The following is a 19234-nucleotide window of genomic DNA, read 5'->3' on the forward strand; positions in this document are numbered from 1 at the left end:
CAGGTAAGGTCAGCTAAGGTCAGTAGTCAATATACAGAAAAAAATACCCTTACTTTAAGGTCCAGTCTAGATTTGATCTGTAATTTAGATTTTAAGGTCACATATCTGGCCATTTAATGCTTGTGTTGCTCATACTAATGTGTGACCACAAGTGAAGTGCAAAAAACTGCAGTCCCTCAAACAGCCACTTGAGGCTGAGTACAGAACAGGTCCCCATGTTCAAATGTCCAACTTCACAGCAGAAATAAACATAATTTTCCCGTTCATGCCAACTGTACTGAGGGACAATTTCAATATAACGCACCTGTTCGAATTATAATAAGGCTTAAAGTGGCTGCTTTGACTGACAGGTTTCATTCAGCCCACCTTAGGTCCACTAACAATCCACATTTTTGTTCAAATTTAGACCAATCGGGGGGGCCAGCGTAAGTTTTGTGGACAAAGAAATTATTTTCCTGCACCACAGTATGAATTATGCCATTCAATCACCATCTTTCTTCTCTTTACGTGTGACATCAGAGGTCAGGGCAAAATACATCCATCCATTATCTGTACCTACAGTACTTATCCTCATCAGGGTCACGGTGGGGCTGGAGCCTATCTCAGCTGAATTTGGATGATAGGTACACCCTGGACAAGTCGCCAGTTCATCATGGGGCACATCTATCGATCACATTTACACTTCCGGCCAATTTAGAGTCACCAATTAACCTGTTAAGTGCATACCTTCACAGCTGGAGTACCTGGAAGGAACCCACGGGGGCGAACAGGTAAACAAAGGCCCCAGCTGAGGTTCGAACCAGTAACCTTCTTGCTGTGCTTTTGAGGCAACAGTGCTAACCACTGCACCACCATGCACAAGGCATATCTACCACTTTAAATCATGAAATAAATGCAGGGAAGGGGTTTCTTCTCCTTAATTGGATTCTATTCAATTGATTTTAGTGGTACAAACTAATTCATAGATATCTGACAAAAGATATGGAAACATTTAGATATTTTCCTGTTGCTCAATTGTTGTTTGTCTTCCTTCAAAATCAACTGCGTTGTTAGTTGATGAAGGCTGATCCAACTTCTCATCACCAGCCGGGTCTACATCAAAGCTAAAAGTGGGTGGGCTGCTGTCAGTGGGATGCTCTGCTTTTTTGCCATTGACTGTTGTCTCCTGATGACTACTTCCATTGTGTTTTGTAGTTATATCAGTGGTTGCACTCAGGATGGATCTCCTTGCTTTTTCATTGGTTCCATTGCTATTGGCCTGCGAGGTTCGGTGGTCTCGAACGGTGCTGAAGCCGGCCTGGATCATCGACAGTGTCCTCTGATTTCCCTCTATCCGTTGGCAACGGTAAAGCCCGCGAAATGCTGAGCGAAACTTCTGAGACATGGCATTGTATATCACAGGGTTGATAGCACTGTTGGCATAGATGCATGTCCGACAAAATAGGAGGAACCAGGCATTCAGGTAGGGTGTCGACACAAAAGAGTTGATCAAAACCAAAGTCCGGTAGGGCATCCACAGTAAAGCGAACAATATCACCACAACCGCCAACATCTTTGTCACCTGTTGAGAAAATAAACAGAAATAAAGATCATTAAACTCCATTAAAGCAGCTGGAATTTTTCTGTGAATAAAAGCTCTAAGTCAGTGGTAGGCAAATAGCAGCCTGTGGACCAAATCCATCACTCACACACATAAAAGCTAAAAGCACAATGTCCATTCTGGCGCCGTTCCTTGCTTACAGTCCCTGCTGGGTCCAGAAAACCTCTGGGAGGTCAAAAGTTCTAGCATGGGTTGATAAGGGAGTCTTCCAGTACACAAAGGGTCTTTGCACAATAGATTTGATATCAACACTTGATCAAATGGCTTACTGTAATGATAAATGTTGGATAGTTGTGCCCAAACCACTTGGAATGAACACCTTTAGGCTCTTTTTCTATCAGAGCAAGTACTTGCTGTGATAGTTTTTGTCTGCTGGATGTGTAAATTGGCAACTAATTGCAAAAAGTCTCTCCAAGACAAATTGACGGAACACAGCTCGGATTGTTTTCAGCTTAGCAAATTGGAGCTAACCATTTTAGCAAACAAACTGGTAGACTGACTGATCAACATGGCCATCGGTGGAGGCACACCACTAGGATCTCTAAACAAAAGCATAAAAAATAATAATTTGTCTTTACTTTGTTGAAAGATAGGTTTGGCCTCCATTTTGGCCTCTTGAGATCTCTTGATACGTCCTTTATAATTAAGGATTTTATGGTTTCTAAAGATCTGTGGCCTCATGTATTAAAGATGGAGCAGCATTCATACTGAAAGACGGTGTACTCAGAAGAGTTCAGGGAAATTTTCCGGGTCATGTGAAACTTTTCTATTATGCAACCAAATCGATGTAAAATTGACCACCCATGAACCACTTACCCCACCTTCCCTCCCATAAATTACTATGCAAAGAACTATAAATATGCCCCTGCTGTCATCTCCTGTGAAAATCTCAACGGTCAATCCTGCAGCAAAACAAGCATAAAAGAAGATGAAAATAATAATAAAAATAATAAAAAAAAAGCCATCTCTTATCAAGAAGCTGTCATCCTCCACAGCCTGAGCTTGAAATCTTTTTCCCCCAACACTGCTACTCTACAGGATGAATGAATCATGAGTGGAGCCAGGCCACGTGCCACAAAACATTTGTCAGACACATTCGTGCATCACAGATCATTTGCACATTGAGTGAAAATGCTTTCCATTGACATTAGAAAATTCATTCTCTGACGGTGCCACCTAAAGCAATGTGAGTCGCTCCAACTACAAACTGGACTTGCAACAGGATGCCATGGTTCATTGCTGTACCAAGCCAAAGCCGACTCTGTACAGAGTTTCTAAAGGGGATAGCCCCTGGCTATCTGAATCGGCTCATGAATCAGTCATTTCATCTGTGGAAAATTAGCTGGAGGGCACACAATAGATCAATATAGAGAGGGCGTTTGTCTCTGTTTCCCAAGTGTCTTTTTTCATTCATTTGACAAGCTCATATTTAGGACTGTTGACTGCATTTCACAGAAACTGGAGTGGAAACTTTGCAGTTTGAATTTAAAGCAAGTCAAGAGTTTGCACATTTTCATGTTTACTAAAAGATCTTAGAAGAGGATTTCATTTGAGGTTTTAATTTTCTTTTCGGGCTCTCCCACCCTTCTCCATAGACCCTGAGTCAAACTTGTCAGTTATCTTGCTGTTATGTCTTGTGATGTTGCACTTGTTTGATGCCAACTCACTAGTTTTTGATCAGAAGTAATAGAATAATAACAAGTGTACAACTGCTGATATTTACCAAAACACCAATTTCTATGCAATATTACCTTAAAGGGGTCACACATGCCACCATCATCTGACATGCCTGTAACTGACCACCAAAGCTTGTTGTTTTTAAAGATGCACAGTAGCTCTCAGTTCATATTCTGGGCCTTTCAAATTCTCAACACTGATTCTGCAGTTAAACTCTGTGATGCTTTTAATTTATCATTGTTCATAATCTTTATATCTCCTCTCGATCCGGGTGCACTGTTAAATAAATGCATTCAATCACTGCCTATCCATCCATCCTTGAATAAATTGCCCCGTTTAGAACGAGGAAACAGAAATCTAATAACCTCTCCTGGCTGCATGATCATACTTGAGTTCTTAGAAGAGTCTGTAGGAAACAGTCAAAGACCATTAATGCCATTAGAAACCAACCTTTTATAATAAAATAGACTATCAGCAGCACAGTGGTTTATATGACATTAATTGATGGTGAAAACAGACTAATGAGATGCTGGGGCTTTGAAATAGATTTGAAAATTACACTGATATCATTGTTCAGTCAACACACCGTGCAGGAATGCACAAGCCACTAAACATACGTGCCAAAGCTCCCAGGCCCAGCGCAATATAGGCTGATGCATCGTTACGATTTCGCTGATTAACTTTGATTGCTTCACGATCGTTAGAGTCATCATCAACACGTCGGATGCGGCATTAGAATAAACAGAGAGAAAGAGAGTGTGTGTGACAGAGATCCTGGATGTGTGTGTGAGAGTTTGACACCAATAATGTTTTGCGCGTCTCCCTGTGCATGTTAAGAGGGGTTAACTGAGGCCTCTTAGCTAAATTAGTCATTTGAAGAGTGGGCGACAAAGAAGAGGGGAGGGCAAGTGAGAGGAAGAGATGAAAGCATCGAATATAAAGTAAATTAAAAAGAAACGTGTGAATATTAATGTTTGATTACTGATGTTACATGATGATACTCATGTCGACCTTTCTGTTATTTCATGGCACATATGCTGTAGCTAGTTGGATGATAAAAGGTTGAAAACACTGCAGTCATTTATAAAAATATACCTGAAAACTGTTTTAATATGCCCATAACGGCTACGTATATGATATTGTGCCAAAAAAAAACTGAGGCTGAAGCCGCATGTCTCAGACAACAAGTCAGCATGCTGATGATCTAGCCGATGATCCATGTAAAAGACAAAAAACAACAACAACACAGTTCTTGTATTAAAGCCTCTGGAAATGTGGCTTGAAATAGTGAAAATACATATATGATATCAAAGTTGAGTGTCTCATTGGGCATACACAGAAATCTGAGTGAAAATAAATGTCCATAACTATTAGAAAACCAAGTTCAAAGACAGCTCTTTTTGCTCCTTAGAACATTTCTTCTGACTGTGTAGACAGATCACGTTTTGACTGACATTTCTATCTCATGAGTTCTAACGGGAAGCTAAGAAATGTAATCCTGTGGATGGAGGGGGGGCAGTTCTTTCCAACAGGGAACTGAAGTCATTATCTATGCTCGCTTAAAAGCTTCAGACCAGACACCATTGACAAAAAAAAACGTAATCTCTTTCTCTCTCCCAGGGCTCTACCCCAAAGATAATGTGAATGAGTTCGGTCAAACATTGGAAGGGACAATTCTGTCTTTCCAAAATATAGATGAAGACATTTCGTCCGTGCTGTCCATATGCATGTTTAGTTAGCCAACCAGGGACCATCTGTCAAACTGCCAGGACTTAATAGTGTCATAGCATGATGAGGACGTCAAAAGAATAATTCATTGTCCTGCAGCACAATACCTCCATAAATCCTACAAATTTCCTGACTGACATCATATTCCTGAGGGACTTCTGACTGCCTTTAAGCCTCTGACAGGACAGCGTGAGTATGTATCATACCCAGATGGGCGAATTATGTCCTGCTTTGATACGGCACGAGAATATTATTACAAGAGAGGCTTTATGAACGAGAAACATCTTCTCCTTTGAGTATATCTCGAGTTGGAAAGTGAGGTTATTATTATTATTCATCCCAACATGATGATTAAAAACATACAAATTTAAAATGTTAGATGTTAAAGCCAACCAACAGAACAAATGCACAATGGCAAAGTGCTGCAGTGGCTCACGAAGGTGCGAGTTTCTCCGTATGAACAACCCCCTCAGCATGCCTTGACCATCCACCCCACCCCGCCACTGTCTGGTAACCATGGTAACACCTCAGACATTTCTGAACTCCTGCGAGACAGAGGGGAGGTAAGGCGGTGGTGTACGGGGGTTATAGAGCCAGTCAGCCAGTAATGCTCAAGTGATTAGTCTTATCAGCTGCCAATAATACTGCACACCTTCCCTCTCCGAAACCTCGCCCCACCACACATCCATCTGTGGCCATTTTAAAGTTCTCAACCCCCCCGCTGTGTCGTAACAATTCTTCTAAAGCGTGACTTGCCTTTTCGGTTCAGCCGGCCGTGTTTTCCACACCACAGCAGAAAAAAAACAAAAAAATCTCTACAAAACAAACTCTGGCAGGTTGATAGCAGGTATCATGCACATGCTTCCTCTCAGCAAAAACATTTTTTGAGATAAGGGTTTGTGCCCATGCCTTAAGCGGTGAGCCGGTGACAGCCACCTCAGCAGGTAGATTAAAAAAAAAAGGAAAAAACTCTGCACAACAAAGCGTTTAACTGAACACAAAGGAGGCAGGGAGGAGTGCTTTCTAATTATCTCTGTGCTGCGATAATGAGACGGAAAGCAATGGGGTGACATTTTGAATATGCATATTATGACTGTAATTATATGGCAGCTTGATACTTGACTCCAGCATTACAAACACCTCCAATTTTTTTTTTTTTCTAACAACAGCATTCCTCCTTCAAGGGAATCCAGTCACGGACAAACATTTCAGTCCAATGAGCCAAAGAATTTGCTTTAGCCTCTGATGCGATCGATTCACCCCGGGCAACAATGACCAGGCATCCACATCTCTCTTCCTCCACATGCATTCGAGGAGATCACAGACGTGAAGAAACTCTCGGAGATTAAAAACTGTACAGCGAATCTCACACCACACTGTATTAATCTCAGTCATAAAAGTGCCATTCTTTGACATACACAAGTTTATCAAACTCCTATCAGATCGAGTCGGCCTATCAAACGATGGAATAAAAGAGCATGAAGTGCCATTGAAGAACTGAGAGTAAAAATCATCTGCGGTATTAAGCACACTTGAATGTAAATCCCAAATCACATTATGCAAATCTTCTGCTCCTAGATGAAGCCTCTTAAACACATGAGATTAAGATCTCCCTCTCTGCTCTCACATGAAGTGAGTTTAGTCTCTTCACTGGTTGTGTTCATGCAGACACTTCTTGTACACAGTGCGCACAGGAACAACCTATGATAAAGGTTATAAGGGACGGTAAAACGTGCAAAAAAAACATCAAAATTAAAATGACAATCCTCAATATTTTAGTCCTGGTTAACACTCAAGTGGCAAAAATGCACCAGAAGAAGCGAAATTCCCAAACCTTCTGTAGCCAAACAATCTCTAGGCTGAGATACTTCATCGTAGGCGTCTTGAATAGGCATTTTTTTCTTTGGAGAGCTGAGGATATTGGGTACTGTAGTATGTAGAAACACACTGGTGGAATCCATGTAAGAGCTGCACTTACTGTAGATATAAAAGGTTTATTATGTCTCTACAACTCTTATTTTAATCTGATGATACACTAATTAAAACATAGTTTTTTGAGTACTGTATTGCACCAATAGATGCTCCTAGATGTTACACACTGGACCTTTAAATGTTGTCCTGTGGAGTTGTAGAGGTTAAATTGTGATTTACCAACAAAAAGACTCAACCAGGATGTATGAGAATTTCTTCTGGAAGTGGGTGTTGAAGATCTTCCTCACCTCTATCAGACATTTCCAGTTTACCCTCACTGCACATTTGGGATTACCAGGTCTGTCCACCAGCCTCCCCAAAGCATCTGATCCAAATGATCACCAGGTGGTGATCACTTACCAGCTCTGCTCTGCATAGATCTGTTGATGTGACCACAAAGTGCACTTATAGTGCACTTACAGTCATACTTACCCTTCAGGTTTCCCTATGGCACCCAACAGCTCCAAGAAGCTACTCTGCACTGATACTTAAAGCACTTCAACAGTCACAGCCTTCCTCTTCCTTCCTCTTGCAGTCACATAGAGTCAACTCCCTCAGCCCCCAGGGGGGAAAGTCCAATTCCAAGTTGTGCTCAGCCCTGATCTCGGGAGTATTCCCACCTCTCATCCTGGACAACTGTTATGCCAGCCATATATCTATTTGGCACCACTTCTAAAACCATTTCCGGTTCCTTCCTAGCCACTGAGGTGACATTTGACATCAACAGAGTCAGTCTGTGACGCAATGCATCTGACCTTGACGCCCATCCTTGTACATGGGGGGCCTACAGGGTGGCATCTCATGTGTCAAGACCTGGTAACCAGACGATTGCCGGAGAATAGAGGTCTAAGAAATTATGTTAAAGTTCAAACAAACTTGTTCAGTGCTTTTCATTCTCAAAATGTGTATGAAACCATTAGCAGTAATATTTCTTGTGTGATCCACAGGCTTATGCACTTGAATCTCCATGCGCATGGACAAGAACAAATAAAAGAAGGACCCACTCCTTAAACATTATTCCAACATTACATCTAATATAAGATATGAAACACATTGCGAAGCCAGAGAGTAAGCTGAAAGGGTAAAATGGATTTACGGAAGATTGCCGTGCAATTTTTTTCTAAAGGTCAGACACGCTTTATGGTAGTCTCAGCTAAAACTGGTTAAAAGTAAGAGTAAATCATTGTATATCAAAAAGTTGCCTAGCCTCGATAATTGAAAAATGTTGTACATACTTTCACCACATCGGGTAAAGGTGTGGCCTGTCTTTTGTGCCATAAAACACCAAATCAAACACTTCAACACTTAGATTTCAGGAGGAATGTTTTGCAGCCTGGTCTTTTTGGTTTACACATGCACACGGGACCCAAGCTTCTTCTTCCTGCCTTTTATAAAACCACTTAAGTCCACATGAGTTTGGGTCAACGTGATGGTCAAGAACACGGTGATCTCTCTGTTCTTAAAAAGAACAGGACCAAAATATAACCACTTGGTTGGAAGGTCAATTTAATCAACTGGTGAAATAACAGTGATGAAGAAATTGTTGGTATTGATCTAAAAGTTACAGGTGGTCATTTGTGCTATGAAGTACTGAAAACTGTATTTATTTCTACTTCAACCTATTGGAGGAAAAATAGCAGAAACACCATTAAAAAAAAATCAATCAAATTATCATAACTCTCTCATGGCCATGCTGGCTGAATAACACAAATGAATTGATTTTTGTAGAAGTGATGAGTTTCTGATGAGACATTCTGATTAATATCAGACTCTACGACCACAAAGTGTCAATGTTGATTAAATATGAATCTGACAAAATGAAATAACAGCTGTAGTCTTAATCTGACACACCTTATTCTTCATCAGCTACATAATCCAAATACTTAAAGTCCTTGTTCAAAACTATTAAGTTCATCATTTTAAATTATTGATATGATATGAATGAAAGTTTAACAGGGAAAATGCTGCAGCTACACAATCTGCTAGATAGAAGACGCATCAGTATGTTTTTGTTGTTGGACTGGCCAAAACAGTTTTCTTCCTTCACAAATGATCTTGGCTCAGTACAGACTCCAGTTTGCAAAGAGCACACAACCCAAACAACTTAGTTTAATGTTGAAAAATTAGCAAGTTAGTCACAAAATTAACGTTAATTAGTGACAGCTAATATGACCTCCCCCAAGTCATTTTAAACAGAAAAAAACAAGAAACTAATTTAGCCAATATCGATCCTTTCATGGATCAATGATATGATATTTTAGTTTGGTTTAATGGTTTTCTTATTGATGATTAGAAAAATTAGTCTGAAGTTCAAGACGGAGGAAAGATTTTCTGTGACTTGTGTCCACAAAAAGTGAACTGCTTTGCAGAACTAGACAGCATGCAAGTCATTTTCTGTAACCCCTAAATCCCTCCGGGCACGGCTGAGACGCTTTCCAGCTGCACCAATGCCAGCAGAGCAGTTGGGTGGAATCCATGGGTAATGTTAAGGGTGCATTGTGAGCAGCTGTCTATGTTGGTTAGTCCATTTTATGTTTAGTAATATGTATTTCGTGTATGGTTTTGTATTGAAGGAGTAGATTTATATCTGTTGTCTCTCAGCGGTGTTGGACACAACCCCACTGATTCCAGACTCTGCTGTTAGACAATCCGACGGGCACTTAGGCAGCACACTGAGTCGGCGGGAGGCTGGTAGCAAGGCTTAACACCTGCTTTGGTCTTTCTATAAATATAATTATCTTAAGAGGAACAGTGGTTCAGCTGAACGTCTTTCAGCTGAATTTCCAGCCTCTATTCTCTCATCTTTTTGTGTGTGCCTGAATATTTAAACTCTATTGCTTCTATTGTTGAGAACAATCATTTCCGCACTCTGGCTTTCCAAATACAACTTTTGAAAGAACAAATGTGAACACAAAACTAGTCCCCCCCTCCCTTGGGCTGACGCACCCTCCGTAGTGGATAAAGATTTTTGATGGTAGATGCTTTTAAGACCAAAAACCCTGACAAAATGTATTCTACATCCAAGAGCCCAGGGAAAAAGCACTGTACTGCAGAGCAATACCATGCAACTTGGAAGAGAAAGAGCTTTCTCAGTAAGAAGGCTCTTTGCCTGCTCAGCCTGAGGAAACGAAACCATTACCACCACGATTGCCTTCAATTCTCAACAATTCCCACCAAGAGCAAGGACCTGGTAATGGCCAGGACAGAAAGCCAACAAAAGGGCACTTTCTTTTCTGAGGCAATGGATAGCAGGGACATCTTCACCATGCCGTTAAAAGGGAATCATGGCCTCTATATTCTCAGTATATCACTCACATGGCCGAAGACGAGACAGGGGTCAAATGTGGCTAAAGATATCACACAGCAATTACTTGACAGATAAGACGAGATGTAACGACACAAAAGGAGATTGTAGAAGGAATTATTGGGAGAGGGGGTAAATGTGGGAAGAGGTACAGACCTGTTTCCTGGAGGAGTGCGTGCTCTTTGGCCGACCTTGGCGACCCCCCTTCCCTTCAGAGGTTTCCCGGCAGCTCCGACGCAGTGTGGTGGCGCTGGTGTCAGGATGGTTGGGCAGAGGGCTGGAAGTACACAAGCAGCATGTTAATGTATTTATTGGTTGGTTGGTTTGGGGTCTTTAATAAACTGTAAACGTGTCAGGAGGTGGTTGGATTTAACATGTGTTGCTGGGTTTCTTTACAGGTCTCAGAATCTTCCATTAAAACTGCAAATGATACTTTATGTCAGTATTGGAAAACTTTGAACTTCAGCTTTGTTTATCAGGAGGTTGTCCCCTGAAATACAGGCATTTGTTTTGACTGAGAATTTAATTCTTGTCAGGGTGTTAGGGAAATACAACCTGTTAGAACCACTACAACAGAAAATCAAATCAACAACTCAAAATCTAGTACTTCTAGTTTTATTTTATCGATGTATTAGATGCAATGGTCAAAGTTAATCTCTTTTTATCACTCCATAACCATCGACAACCATTAAAAAAATGAATTTTCTCCACGTTTTTAGTCATAATATATGAACAAAGCCCTTTAAAAGCTCCAGAATATAGATATGAATAAAGCTGGAAGATTTGGTTTATATAAGTGCTACTGAGTTAACGTTCCCAGTTAATTACTTTAATTAAATTTAATGTTTATACATGCAAATGAAACATTTGCTACATCTAGTGCTATCTTTTGGTACATTTAAGTGAAATCTACAGACAAAACTAGACAAAGTGTTGCCCAAGCTATGATAAAAACATCCTGATGTCACAGACTCAGAACTCCTCGTGCATGAAAGTAAGATGAACAAATTACATGTGTAACTCATAATGATAAAAACCCGATTTAGGCTTTATTAATCTGCTCTGAAAAACCTTTTACGGTACCTGAGGTAGAGAATCCGTGCTATCAGGCCGTACAGCACAATGGCGAGGAGAAGTGGGATGACGTAGAAAATGGCAAAGTCGATGAGGTAGATGGGCAGGTAGAGCTCCCGCTTCACTTTATAGCCACACTGCACATGTCCATCCTGGCTGACCTGAATGTCACAGTTATCAGAGAGATAATAACAGTGCTTTGAGAGAAAGCACAGAGCTCTACAGAAAAACACTTCACGTTCCCCTGCAGTTGAACCAGCACTTGTACAAAAGAGGAATGCCATTGTCTTTATCTTTGAGTATAGCCTACAAGTGTGTTCACATAGTGGTTTATATAGACATGTGTGTGTGGATTAAAAACAAATACAAAATATATTTTTCTTACTTGAATGTCCACCAGGAAGAACCACAGCATGCAGTAGACACAGGTGAAGATCCAAACCCCAGCAATGATCCGCTTGGCTCGGGACACCGTGCACACTGTCTGAGCTTTCATTGGATGGCAGATAGCTATGTACCTGGATAGGAAAAGGAAACCCAAGATTCAAACACAAGGTCAAAACTGCCAACAATGTGTTGGTGAGTGGAGACCACTGAGATATTTATCCAATATTTTACCCTGCACAGAAATCGAAAATATAATTGATCAGACAAATGACTTAAATCAACAATATATATCTTCTCTACCTTAAAAAAACAGCTTCACTATCACTATATAACTCTGAGCTCTGTATCACAATTCTGAGAAAGAGAAGGAATGGAGTTTCTCGATGGACAGAAAGCTTTACTTGTTCCTTAAGTAAGTTAACCGCTAAGCTCGTTAGCTCCATCCACGCCTTGACTGAAAGTTCAAAGCACCGGGGGAGTGTTTTTATTTATCAAAGAAGCTTTGCACCGCTATGAGGAGGACAAGGTTTTTTAGGCCCAGGGCGAGCAGCATCAAATGCGGGATGGTGATGGGGGGCAAAGTCGTGCCTCTAATTACTCTGAATGTGTTGTCAGTAGTCTTCACAGGAACTGTTTCTTTGGTAGAGAGTAGTTTCAGTCATTCTAGGGATTATCCAGATTAACTGGGACACAGTTTTTTGAAAGACAGCTTGTTGTTCAATCTAAGGTTTATTGGGAGGAGCACAAATTCAATTCAACTCCATCGCACTGGTGTGGAGACAGACATCTCAAAACCTGGATGAGTAAAACCAAAACTATCTGCACTGATAAGCACTGCTTCTAATGCAGATAAATAAGGTGTCCAAACAGGTCACAAGTACATGTTGAAAAGTCTAACCAGGTGGCTGTGGCATGAGGTACAGGTGCTCCCGAGTGTTCTGCCATAGGTGTGAATGATGATGCGTGGCATGGCAGCCTGTGCAGGTGCATTGCATGAGCGGGTGAATGTGATATGTAGAGCACAACTGAGTGGTCAGAAGACTAGAAAGGAGCTTTATAAGTACAGACCATTTATCTTCCCAGGCAGAGATTAGAGTCTGATCACAGAGGGGACTGTTAAAGTTACACATGTTGTTGACCTATCCAATCATCCTCACCACCTCTTTTGTTTTTCCCTCTTTCTGTCATAATTTTTACAGCCACTAGAGGGTTTTGTCACTGTATGTTGTTTTGGGGCCCTTGCTAAAATGACTGATTGTGTCATTCTTCTTGGAAGGACAGTCACTGATTGGGTTATATATCATGTTTAATGATGTCCTTGACCTTCAAATCACTGGTATAATCCTTGAACATCAACTGTTGAAGCTATGACCATTGGCTTGGATTCTTTGGATACTTCTTTGGATACTTTGTACAGGATAAGGTACAACAATTCAAGACAGAGTAGATGATGAACATCAATGATTGTTTATGCGTCCTTACCTCTCCACAGTGAAGGCGGTGATACTGCAGGATGACACGTTGATGCCCAGGTACTGAAAGTAGGTGATCCCCAGGCAACCAGCGTGGCCAAAAACCCACGTGCCTGTCAGACTATCCAAGATGTTGGGCAGCCCCGCTGCCACCAGCACCGTCAGGTCGGCTATGGCCAGGCTGACTAGGTAACAATTGGTTGGTGTCCTCATGTGGCGCGTGGTGAGGACCACAAGGACCACCATGATGTTTCCCACAATGCCCACGCCGCACACCAGCAAGACCAGGAACACAGACACAGTCTTGTACTCCAACGACTCAGAGATGCCGACGGTGGGACTCAGGGAGATGTTGGTTGGAGTGTCCATTCGGGAGCTCACGTTGTCAGTCATATCTGCTAACGTCTGTCCTTTTTATTCCCCCAGGTGTTTGTTAATCAGAAGTTACATTAAATTGATTAAAGCTAAAGTGATAAGGGGCACAACTCTGAAATGTCGCTGCCATGTTTTTTCTTCTTCATGTAGAGCATTTACGCTCACAAGTCAACTCAGTTAAAAACAGCACATGATATTGATTGTGACGTTCTAACATCTCACAGGTTTGACTGAATTATCGCTACTGCTGTGAATGTGCTTGCTGATGAGTGAATGAATGTAGAAGTAGTGTGGGAAGTGAAAAAGAATAACACTTCCAAACACCTCTCAGGCCCCCACTGAGTCACCTAGAAAGAGAAAATTCAAAGAAATGCATAACATATTCATTTTAACATGGATTTCTATCCGCAATGCCAGCTAGAATCAGTTGATAAATGCTGCTCGGAAGCAAAAGCACTCATGCAATCAGATAATGCATATGGTGGTTAAAACAAAGGGGGAGAAATGAAAGTGGTAGTTTCAAGTGGCACTAAGATGTAGCTGCCTGAAAATGTAGTGCTGAAATTCTGTGAGGAAAAGGAAAAACCATGCCTGGTGAAGCTTTATTTAGATCCAGTGTGGATAGCCATCAACAGTCAATATTCAAATGAGCCATTCTGGCTGCTGAGCACGCAGTGTAACAAATGAACCATAACACTGTACTCAAGGCGTAAACACACTCAATAAGTGCATTAAGATCATTTGAACGTAATAGTCTAACAAAACACACAAACACGTTTTGGGTTTATTCTCTTCTCATAATGCACTAATGATGCCTCCTAGTGCATTTCTAGTAAAGCTACAGCCACGCACTTAAAATCCTGCACAGCAGAAGAATCTCTGATTACAGCCATTTATCCAACTGTAAGTGCTTAAAAAGATTTTGAGGTTGTTGGAGTACAGCGTGAACCAGTTTTTCTATATCTTTTCTTTTTTAGCCTGGAACCTAATTAACCAGTGTGCAAGACTGTGAAACACTACAAGGCACAATCTGTTGCTCTTTTCCTACTCACCGGTCACCCACACACACACACACACATATTGGACCACCCCTCCTGAGGGCTGCCTCTAATAAATTGAGGTAGACATGAAATGAAATGTAATTTAGCTTTACTATTCTGCCATCAATCAGAGTGTGTCCACTCTCCATTACACACACATACACACACACACTGATCCACAACAAGTAGAGCTGATCTTCTCTACGTGCCTGACCACGCTTGACTGAATGAGGTGCCTCGGGAAACAGTTGGAGGGCTTCCCGTTATACTGCAGTTTGCACACGCAGATGCTTCATTTCAAGACGCAACTTATTAATATGAGATCCTACTTTATCATACACACATACATATTGATGGATCTTAGTCTTAAAGGAATAGTTTGACATCTGTGCGATCAATATGAAGCTACAGCCAGATCCTCATTAGCTTATATTAGCACAAAGACGTGGAGCAGAGGGGAAGAAAGATCACTAATACTGTCAAGTTATTCATTAAAAATTAATGAATCTCCTTTGTGTAATCGTTACATCTTCAACCCAGTAAAACAACAACCTGTGACTTGTACGCTTTAAACTGTCGTATATTCAGTTGTGATGCAGTTGAAGATGTTTGAAGAGAAACTTAGTTCTATAACAAATTTATTACAATAAGTTCAGCATCGTAGCAAGTAAAACGTTACTTGGAGAGCCCCTGGCCGAATGATGAGAGACTCTCTTGATCTATGCGTTACAAACCCTTATATACGATGGAGATTATACCTCCAAGACATGCAACTAAATAAACAATACCATATGGCTCAAGTCTAAGGGACAGAAAAAAACAGAGAGATTCCTTTCCCAGGATACCCCATATAAAGGCCTTAACCTAAAGGAAAACCATATAATAATAATAATGTTTCTCATGAACCCCCTCAACTTACTTCACATCATAACATCAACACACATGACAGTGATGCAAACATGGTGGCTTTTTGGCATCCCTCTCTAAATAATCCCAGAGTCAGGATGGACTAAAATGACAGCGATCAAGCAAAACAATTTATGGTTTACAATCTTGATGTAAACCATAATAATACTAACATTAGTATGAAACTATGCATCTATGTGCAGACACCTCAAAACCTTTTTTTGTTTATCGGATTGACCAGGCATAATGTGTTTATTTCCCATGTTGATTACTTACATTGGAAGTTTTCTGAAAGAGTATGTCTAAATATGCAGGCGCTCTCTTTTTATCACTCCATTAGTTAGAACATACTGCGAATAAATAAATAAAATAAATATTGTGTTTTTAGGATACATGCATACATTTTGAGATGTGAATAGGTTAACTTTATGAAACCCCCCTGCTTAATTACTTTCTACTTTTTTTTTTACTTCTGAATTATGCAAATTAGTCATTATGTTACACTAACTTTTGGTGAAATCTACACATAAATAGACAACGTGGAGCCAAGTTACCTAAATGTGTATTTTGGTTGTTTTCTTTCTACTAGTCTAAAAGATGTTATGGAAGCAAAATAACCCAAAATCTCCAAATTGTCCAGGACAGGAGGGAAAAAACATGTTTTTCCTGTAGTGTGGTGTCAGTCTGCCACTGAGAAGTGGACAGAGCAGGTTGCAGCACTACCTGAATCCACTTATTGTTGTGTAAGACTACACGACAGATCAAATCCAGTCTGGACAAAACTCTGAACCAAAGGTGCAGTAAGTCTGACTTACATGAATAGAGTACATTTCTATGTGTAAAATGATGCAGTGATTGATTACCTATCATCAATTCTTGCAGGTCACCCAGCAGAGAGCGAACACAACACAAAACTAAGTGAACCGCCGCCTCCAGATGACACCCACATGTCTAAGATTCCTGTGCTCTGTTGTCCAAGTTCAAGGTGATAATACAGGTTATAATCTCATTGTGTCAGTCTTCAGATGCATTCAATTCATTGAATCCCTGTTTAGATTTAAAAAATATTCCTGACTGTCATTAATAGGCTCCTTTATTTTGGGTGTAAATCCAGTGTTTCCTCCCGGGATGCACTGATTACAAATATCTGGCATCTGGATGAAATTTTCACTCACATGTTGGTAGAGAAAAAAGAACTGACTGTGATGCGGATAACCTAGGGTTATACAAGAGGACTGTTAATAAGAGAACTTGATTTTAGTGATGAAATGTATTCGATTGAAAGGCTGATCAGTCTTCTGAGGGTTTAAGGAAAGCAAATTGGGAAAAGTGGATGATTTACAGGCAACAAGATGCAGAACAAGTGACATAACTGTTAAAATATGAAAGAAACGCAATGAAAACATATACATAATAACTACTTGTTTTATATTATGCTGTCTTTGTGCCATTGTCACATTTTGTTTGTTTCCAGATCAGAGTAACAAAAAGACAAATCATCATGCATTTCTTCTTTTCTCTGTCCGTCTATCTTTGTTACACAGTAAATGAATAAATGGCATCACTGTCAGTATGCATCAGCATCACAGAGACACACACAACTGATTCTAAAGTTGTAACTATTCTGACTTATTTGCAGGAGGAAATTAAAGAACTTACCTTTTGTGTGTTTGTTTCATGTCAGCCTCCTCCAGAATGATCTTTAAGTCTGTATCTCTCTCCACAAAAATAAAAACAAACAAAAACAAAAAATCTGTATTTTGTTTCCTGTTCCTCGCTGTTAAAACCAGGTCAGTACCATAGCCATGCTGTAGTCTATATACTATACAACACAGTGCCTTGCTACTACTTACTGAGACTCATCACACTCACACAGACCCACAGGGGAAGCAGCACTTGTGCCTTTAAAATAAAAGCACTAGTTTAGAATTAGTCAATGTCACTAAGACACTCATATAATAATTTCCACTTGGCTGATATAATCAATTTCATCACATAAATTACAATGTTTGTGTACAGGTGGGTCTTTGCCTCATGCTTATCACAGAATGGAAATGATTTGTCATCTAATGTCATCATTGTAATTAGTTGACTGCCATTAAGACGGCTTAAAGAATGTATGATATATTAAACTGTTACAGGACATAACTGTAAATTCATTAATTTCTCATATATTATTATTTTATTTAAAGAATATAATTTTGTATGTAGAAGGGTGTTTGCCATGTGCTCCTGACCATAAATATATATTTATTTATGGTTTTCCCTGATAAACTTTATGTTTAATTTCAATCAAAGCGCCCATGCTGTTGATTATGTGTAACTTTAAGCCTTAAAATCGTTTGATCAGATGAGTTTAATAAAAAATCACCCTCAGTACAGTTGTTATGAACGGGGAAATTAGCTACAGAGACCAAAACTGTTTTTTGTACCAGGTTGTTAACATGTTTATTTCTGCTGTGAAGTTGGACATGGGGACTTATGGAGATTAAATTACTTCTGCAGCCAATGTCAAGTGGCACTGGAGGCTGCCTCCTGGGTAAAACAGAAAACGTGAAGTTGAATCAATCAATCAAATTTAAATTAAATTCAATGCTTTAACGTTATGCTTTTATTTTGAAATATGTGAGAGGAAGTCATGTATCATCTGTGGGTGTAGCTTGATGATTGGTCCTCGCCTCCCGATCCCTCGCTGTCAAGTGAAGCACACACACACACACACACACACACACACACACACACACACACACACACACACACACACACAAACTCTATCCTAAATATCACCCTGTTTAAAAAAGATTACAATTCTTCATAAAGTGCGTCAGTCACTCTCACCTGTACTCACCTGTAGTTTACATGTTCTCTTTGTGTTTCCTCCAAAGATAACATTTACTGATCTGCAGTCAGTGAAATAACAAATCAGGAGCAGCGTGTAGGTGCAAAAAAACTGAAGGTGACGTTTAAGGAGCCCTTGTTAACAGCCTGTAATTTGCAAAAAAAATAGCTCCTTTTATATACTTAAGTCACATTCACCTCTTTGTTCAGAGGCTTGGGGTAATATATATATATAAATACCTGCCAATTAAAGTATGTGTAATTTAGTCTTACAGGTAAAAATAAATAAAAAATAAAAAATAAATCTGACTTCAATAGGCCACACACGCCAATAAATAAATATACACATCAGGCACATCTGGTCGTTTGCTGTCATCATTAGGTGTAAAGTCACTGCTGCCATCTAGTGACTCAAAGCGGGAAACAACCTCACTGAATAATGATGCTTCAGTGCCTGCCTCAGTCTCCACCAAGCAGTGAAACACCTACTGCAATGAAGCCTCCTCCACAACTGCCATAGATGCAACTAACATAGATTTGTTTGTTTTGATTTTTTGCATAGTATATCACAGAATAACATAGCACAGTATAGTTTTGTATATTATGCTGTAGTGCAGGGTAATGTAGCATATAATATCATAGTGTGTTGTGCAATACTATGCATAGCATACCATAGTATTGCACAGCATTGCATTGCATAGGATGATAAGGCCATTTTTTTCATATTAAACATTTATTAAACATAAGAACATTACAAGCAACATTACAAGTGGCTTTGAAACTATAAAATAGATCCATAAAATAGATGTCCAGGATAGTCCAGCACAAACTAATAAACACACATTTTAATCTAATTGGATTA

General features: G+C 40.0%; 1 protein-coding gene across 1 annotated transcript; it reads right to left on the minus strand.

The window, feature by feature from the left end:
- Nucleotides 1-584: 584 nt before the first annotated feature.
- trhr2 (thyrotropin releasing hormone receptor 2) lies at nt 585-17392 on the minus strand. Its single transcript, XM_019271790.2, has 6 exons — nt 17194-17392; nt 13224-13935; nt 11740-11872; nt 11364-11515; nt 10437-10557; nt 585-1561 (listed from the first exon to the last, which is right to left on the minus strand). The coding sequence occupies exons 2-6, from the start codon at nt 13604-13606 to the stop codon at nt 992-994; spliced, it is 1359 nt and encodes a 452-aa protein (XP_019127335.2). The 5' UTR covers nt 13607-13935; nt 17194-17392; the 3' UTR covers nt 585-991.
- Between the last annotated feature and the right edge of the window lie 1842 nt (nt 17393-19234).

This window comes from Larimichthys crocea, chromosome XXI, assembly GCF_000972845.2.
Source record: "Larimichthys crocea isolate SSNF chromosome XXI, L_crocea_2.0, whole genome shotgun sequence".
NCBI classification, from domain to species: Eukaryota; Metazoa; Chordata; class Actinopteri; family Sciaenidae; genus Larimichthys; species Larimichthys crocea.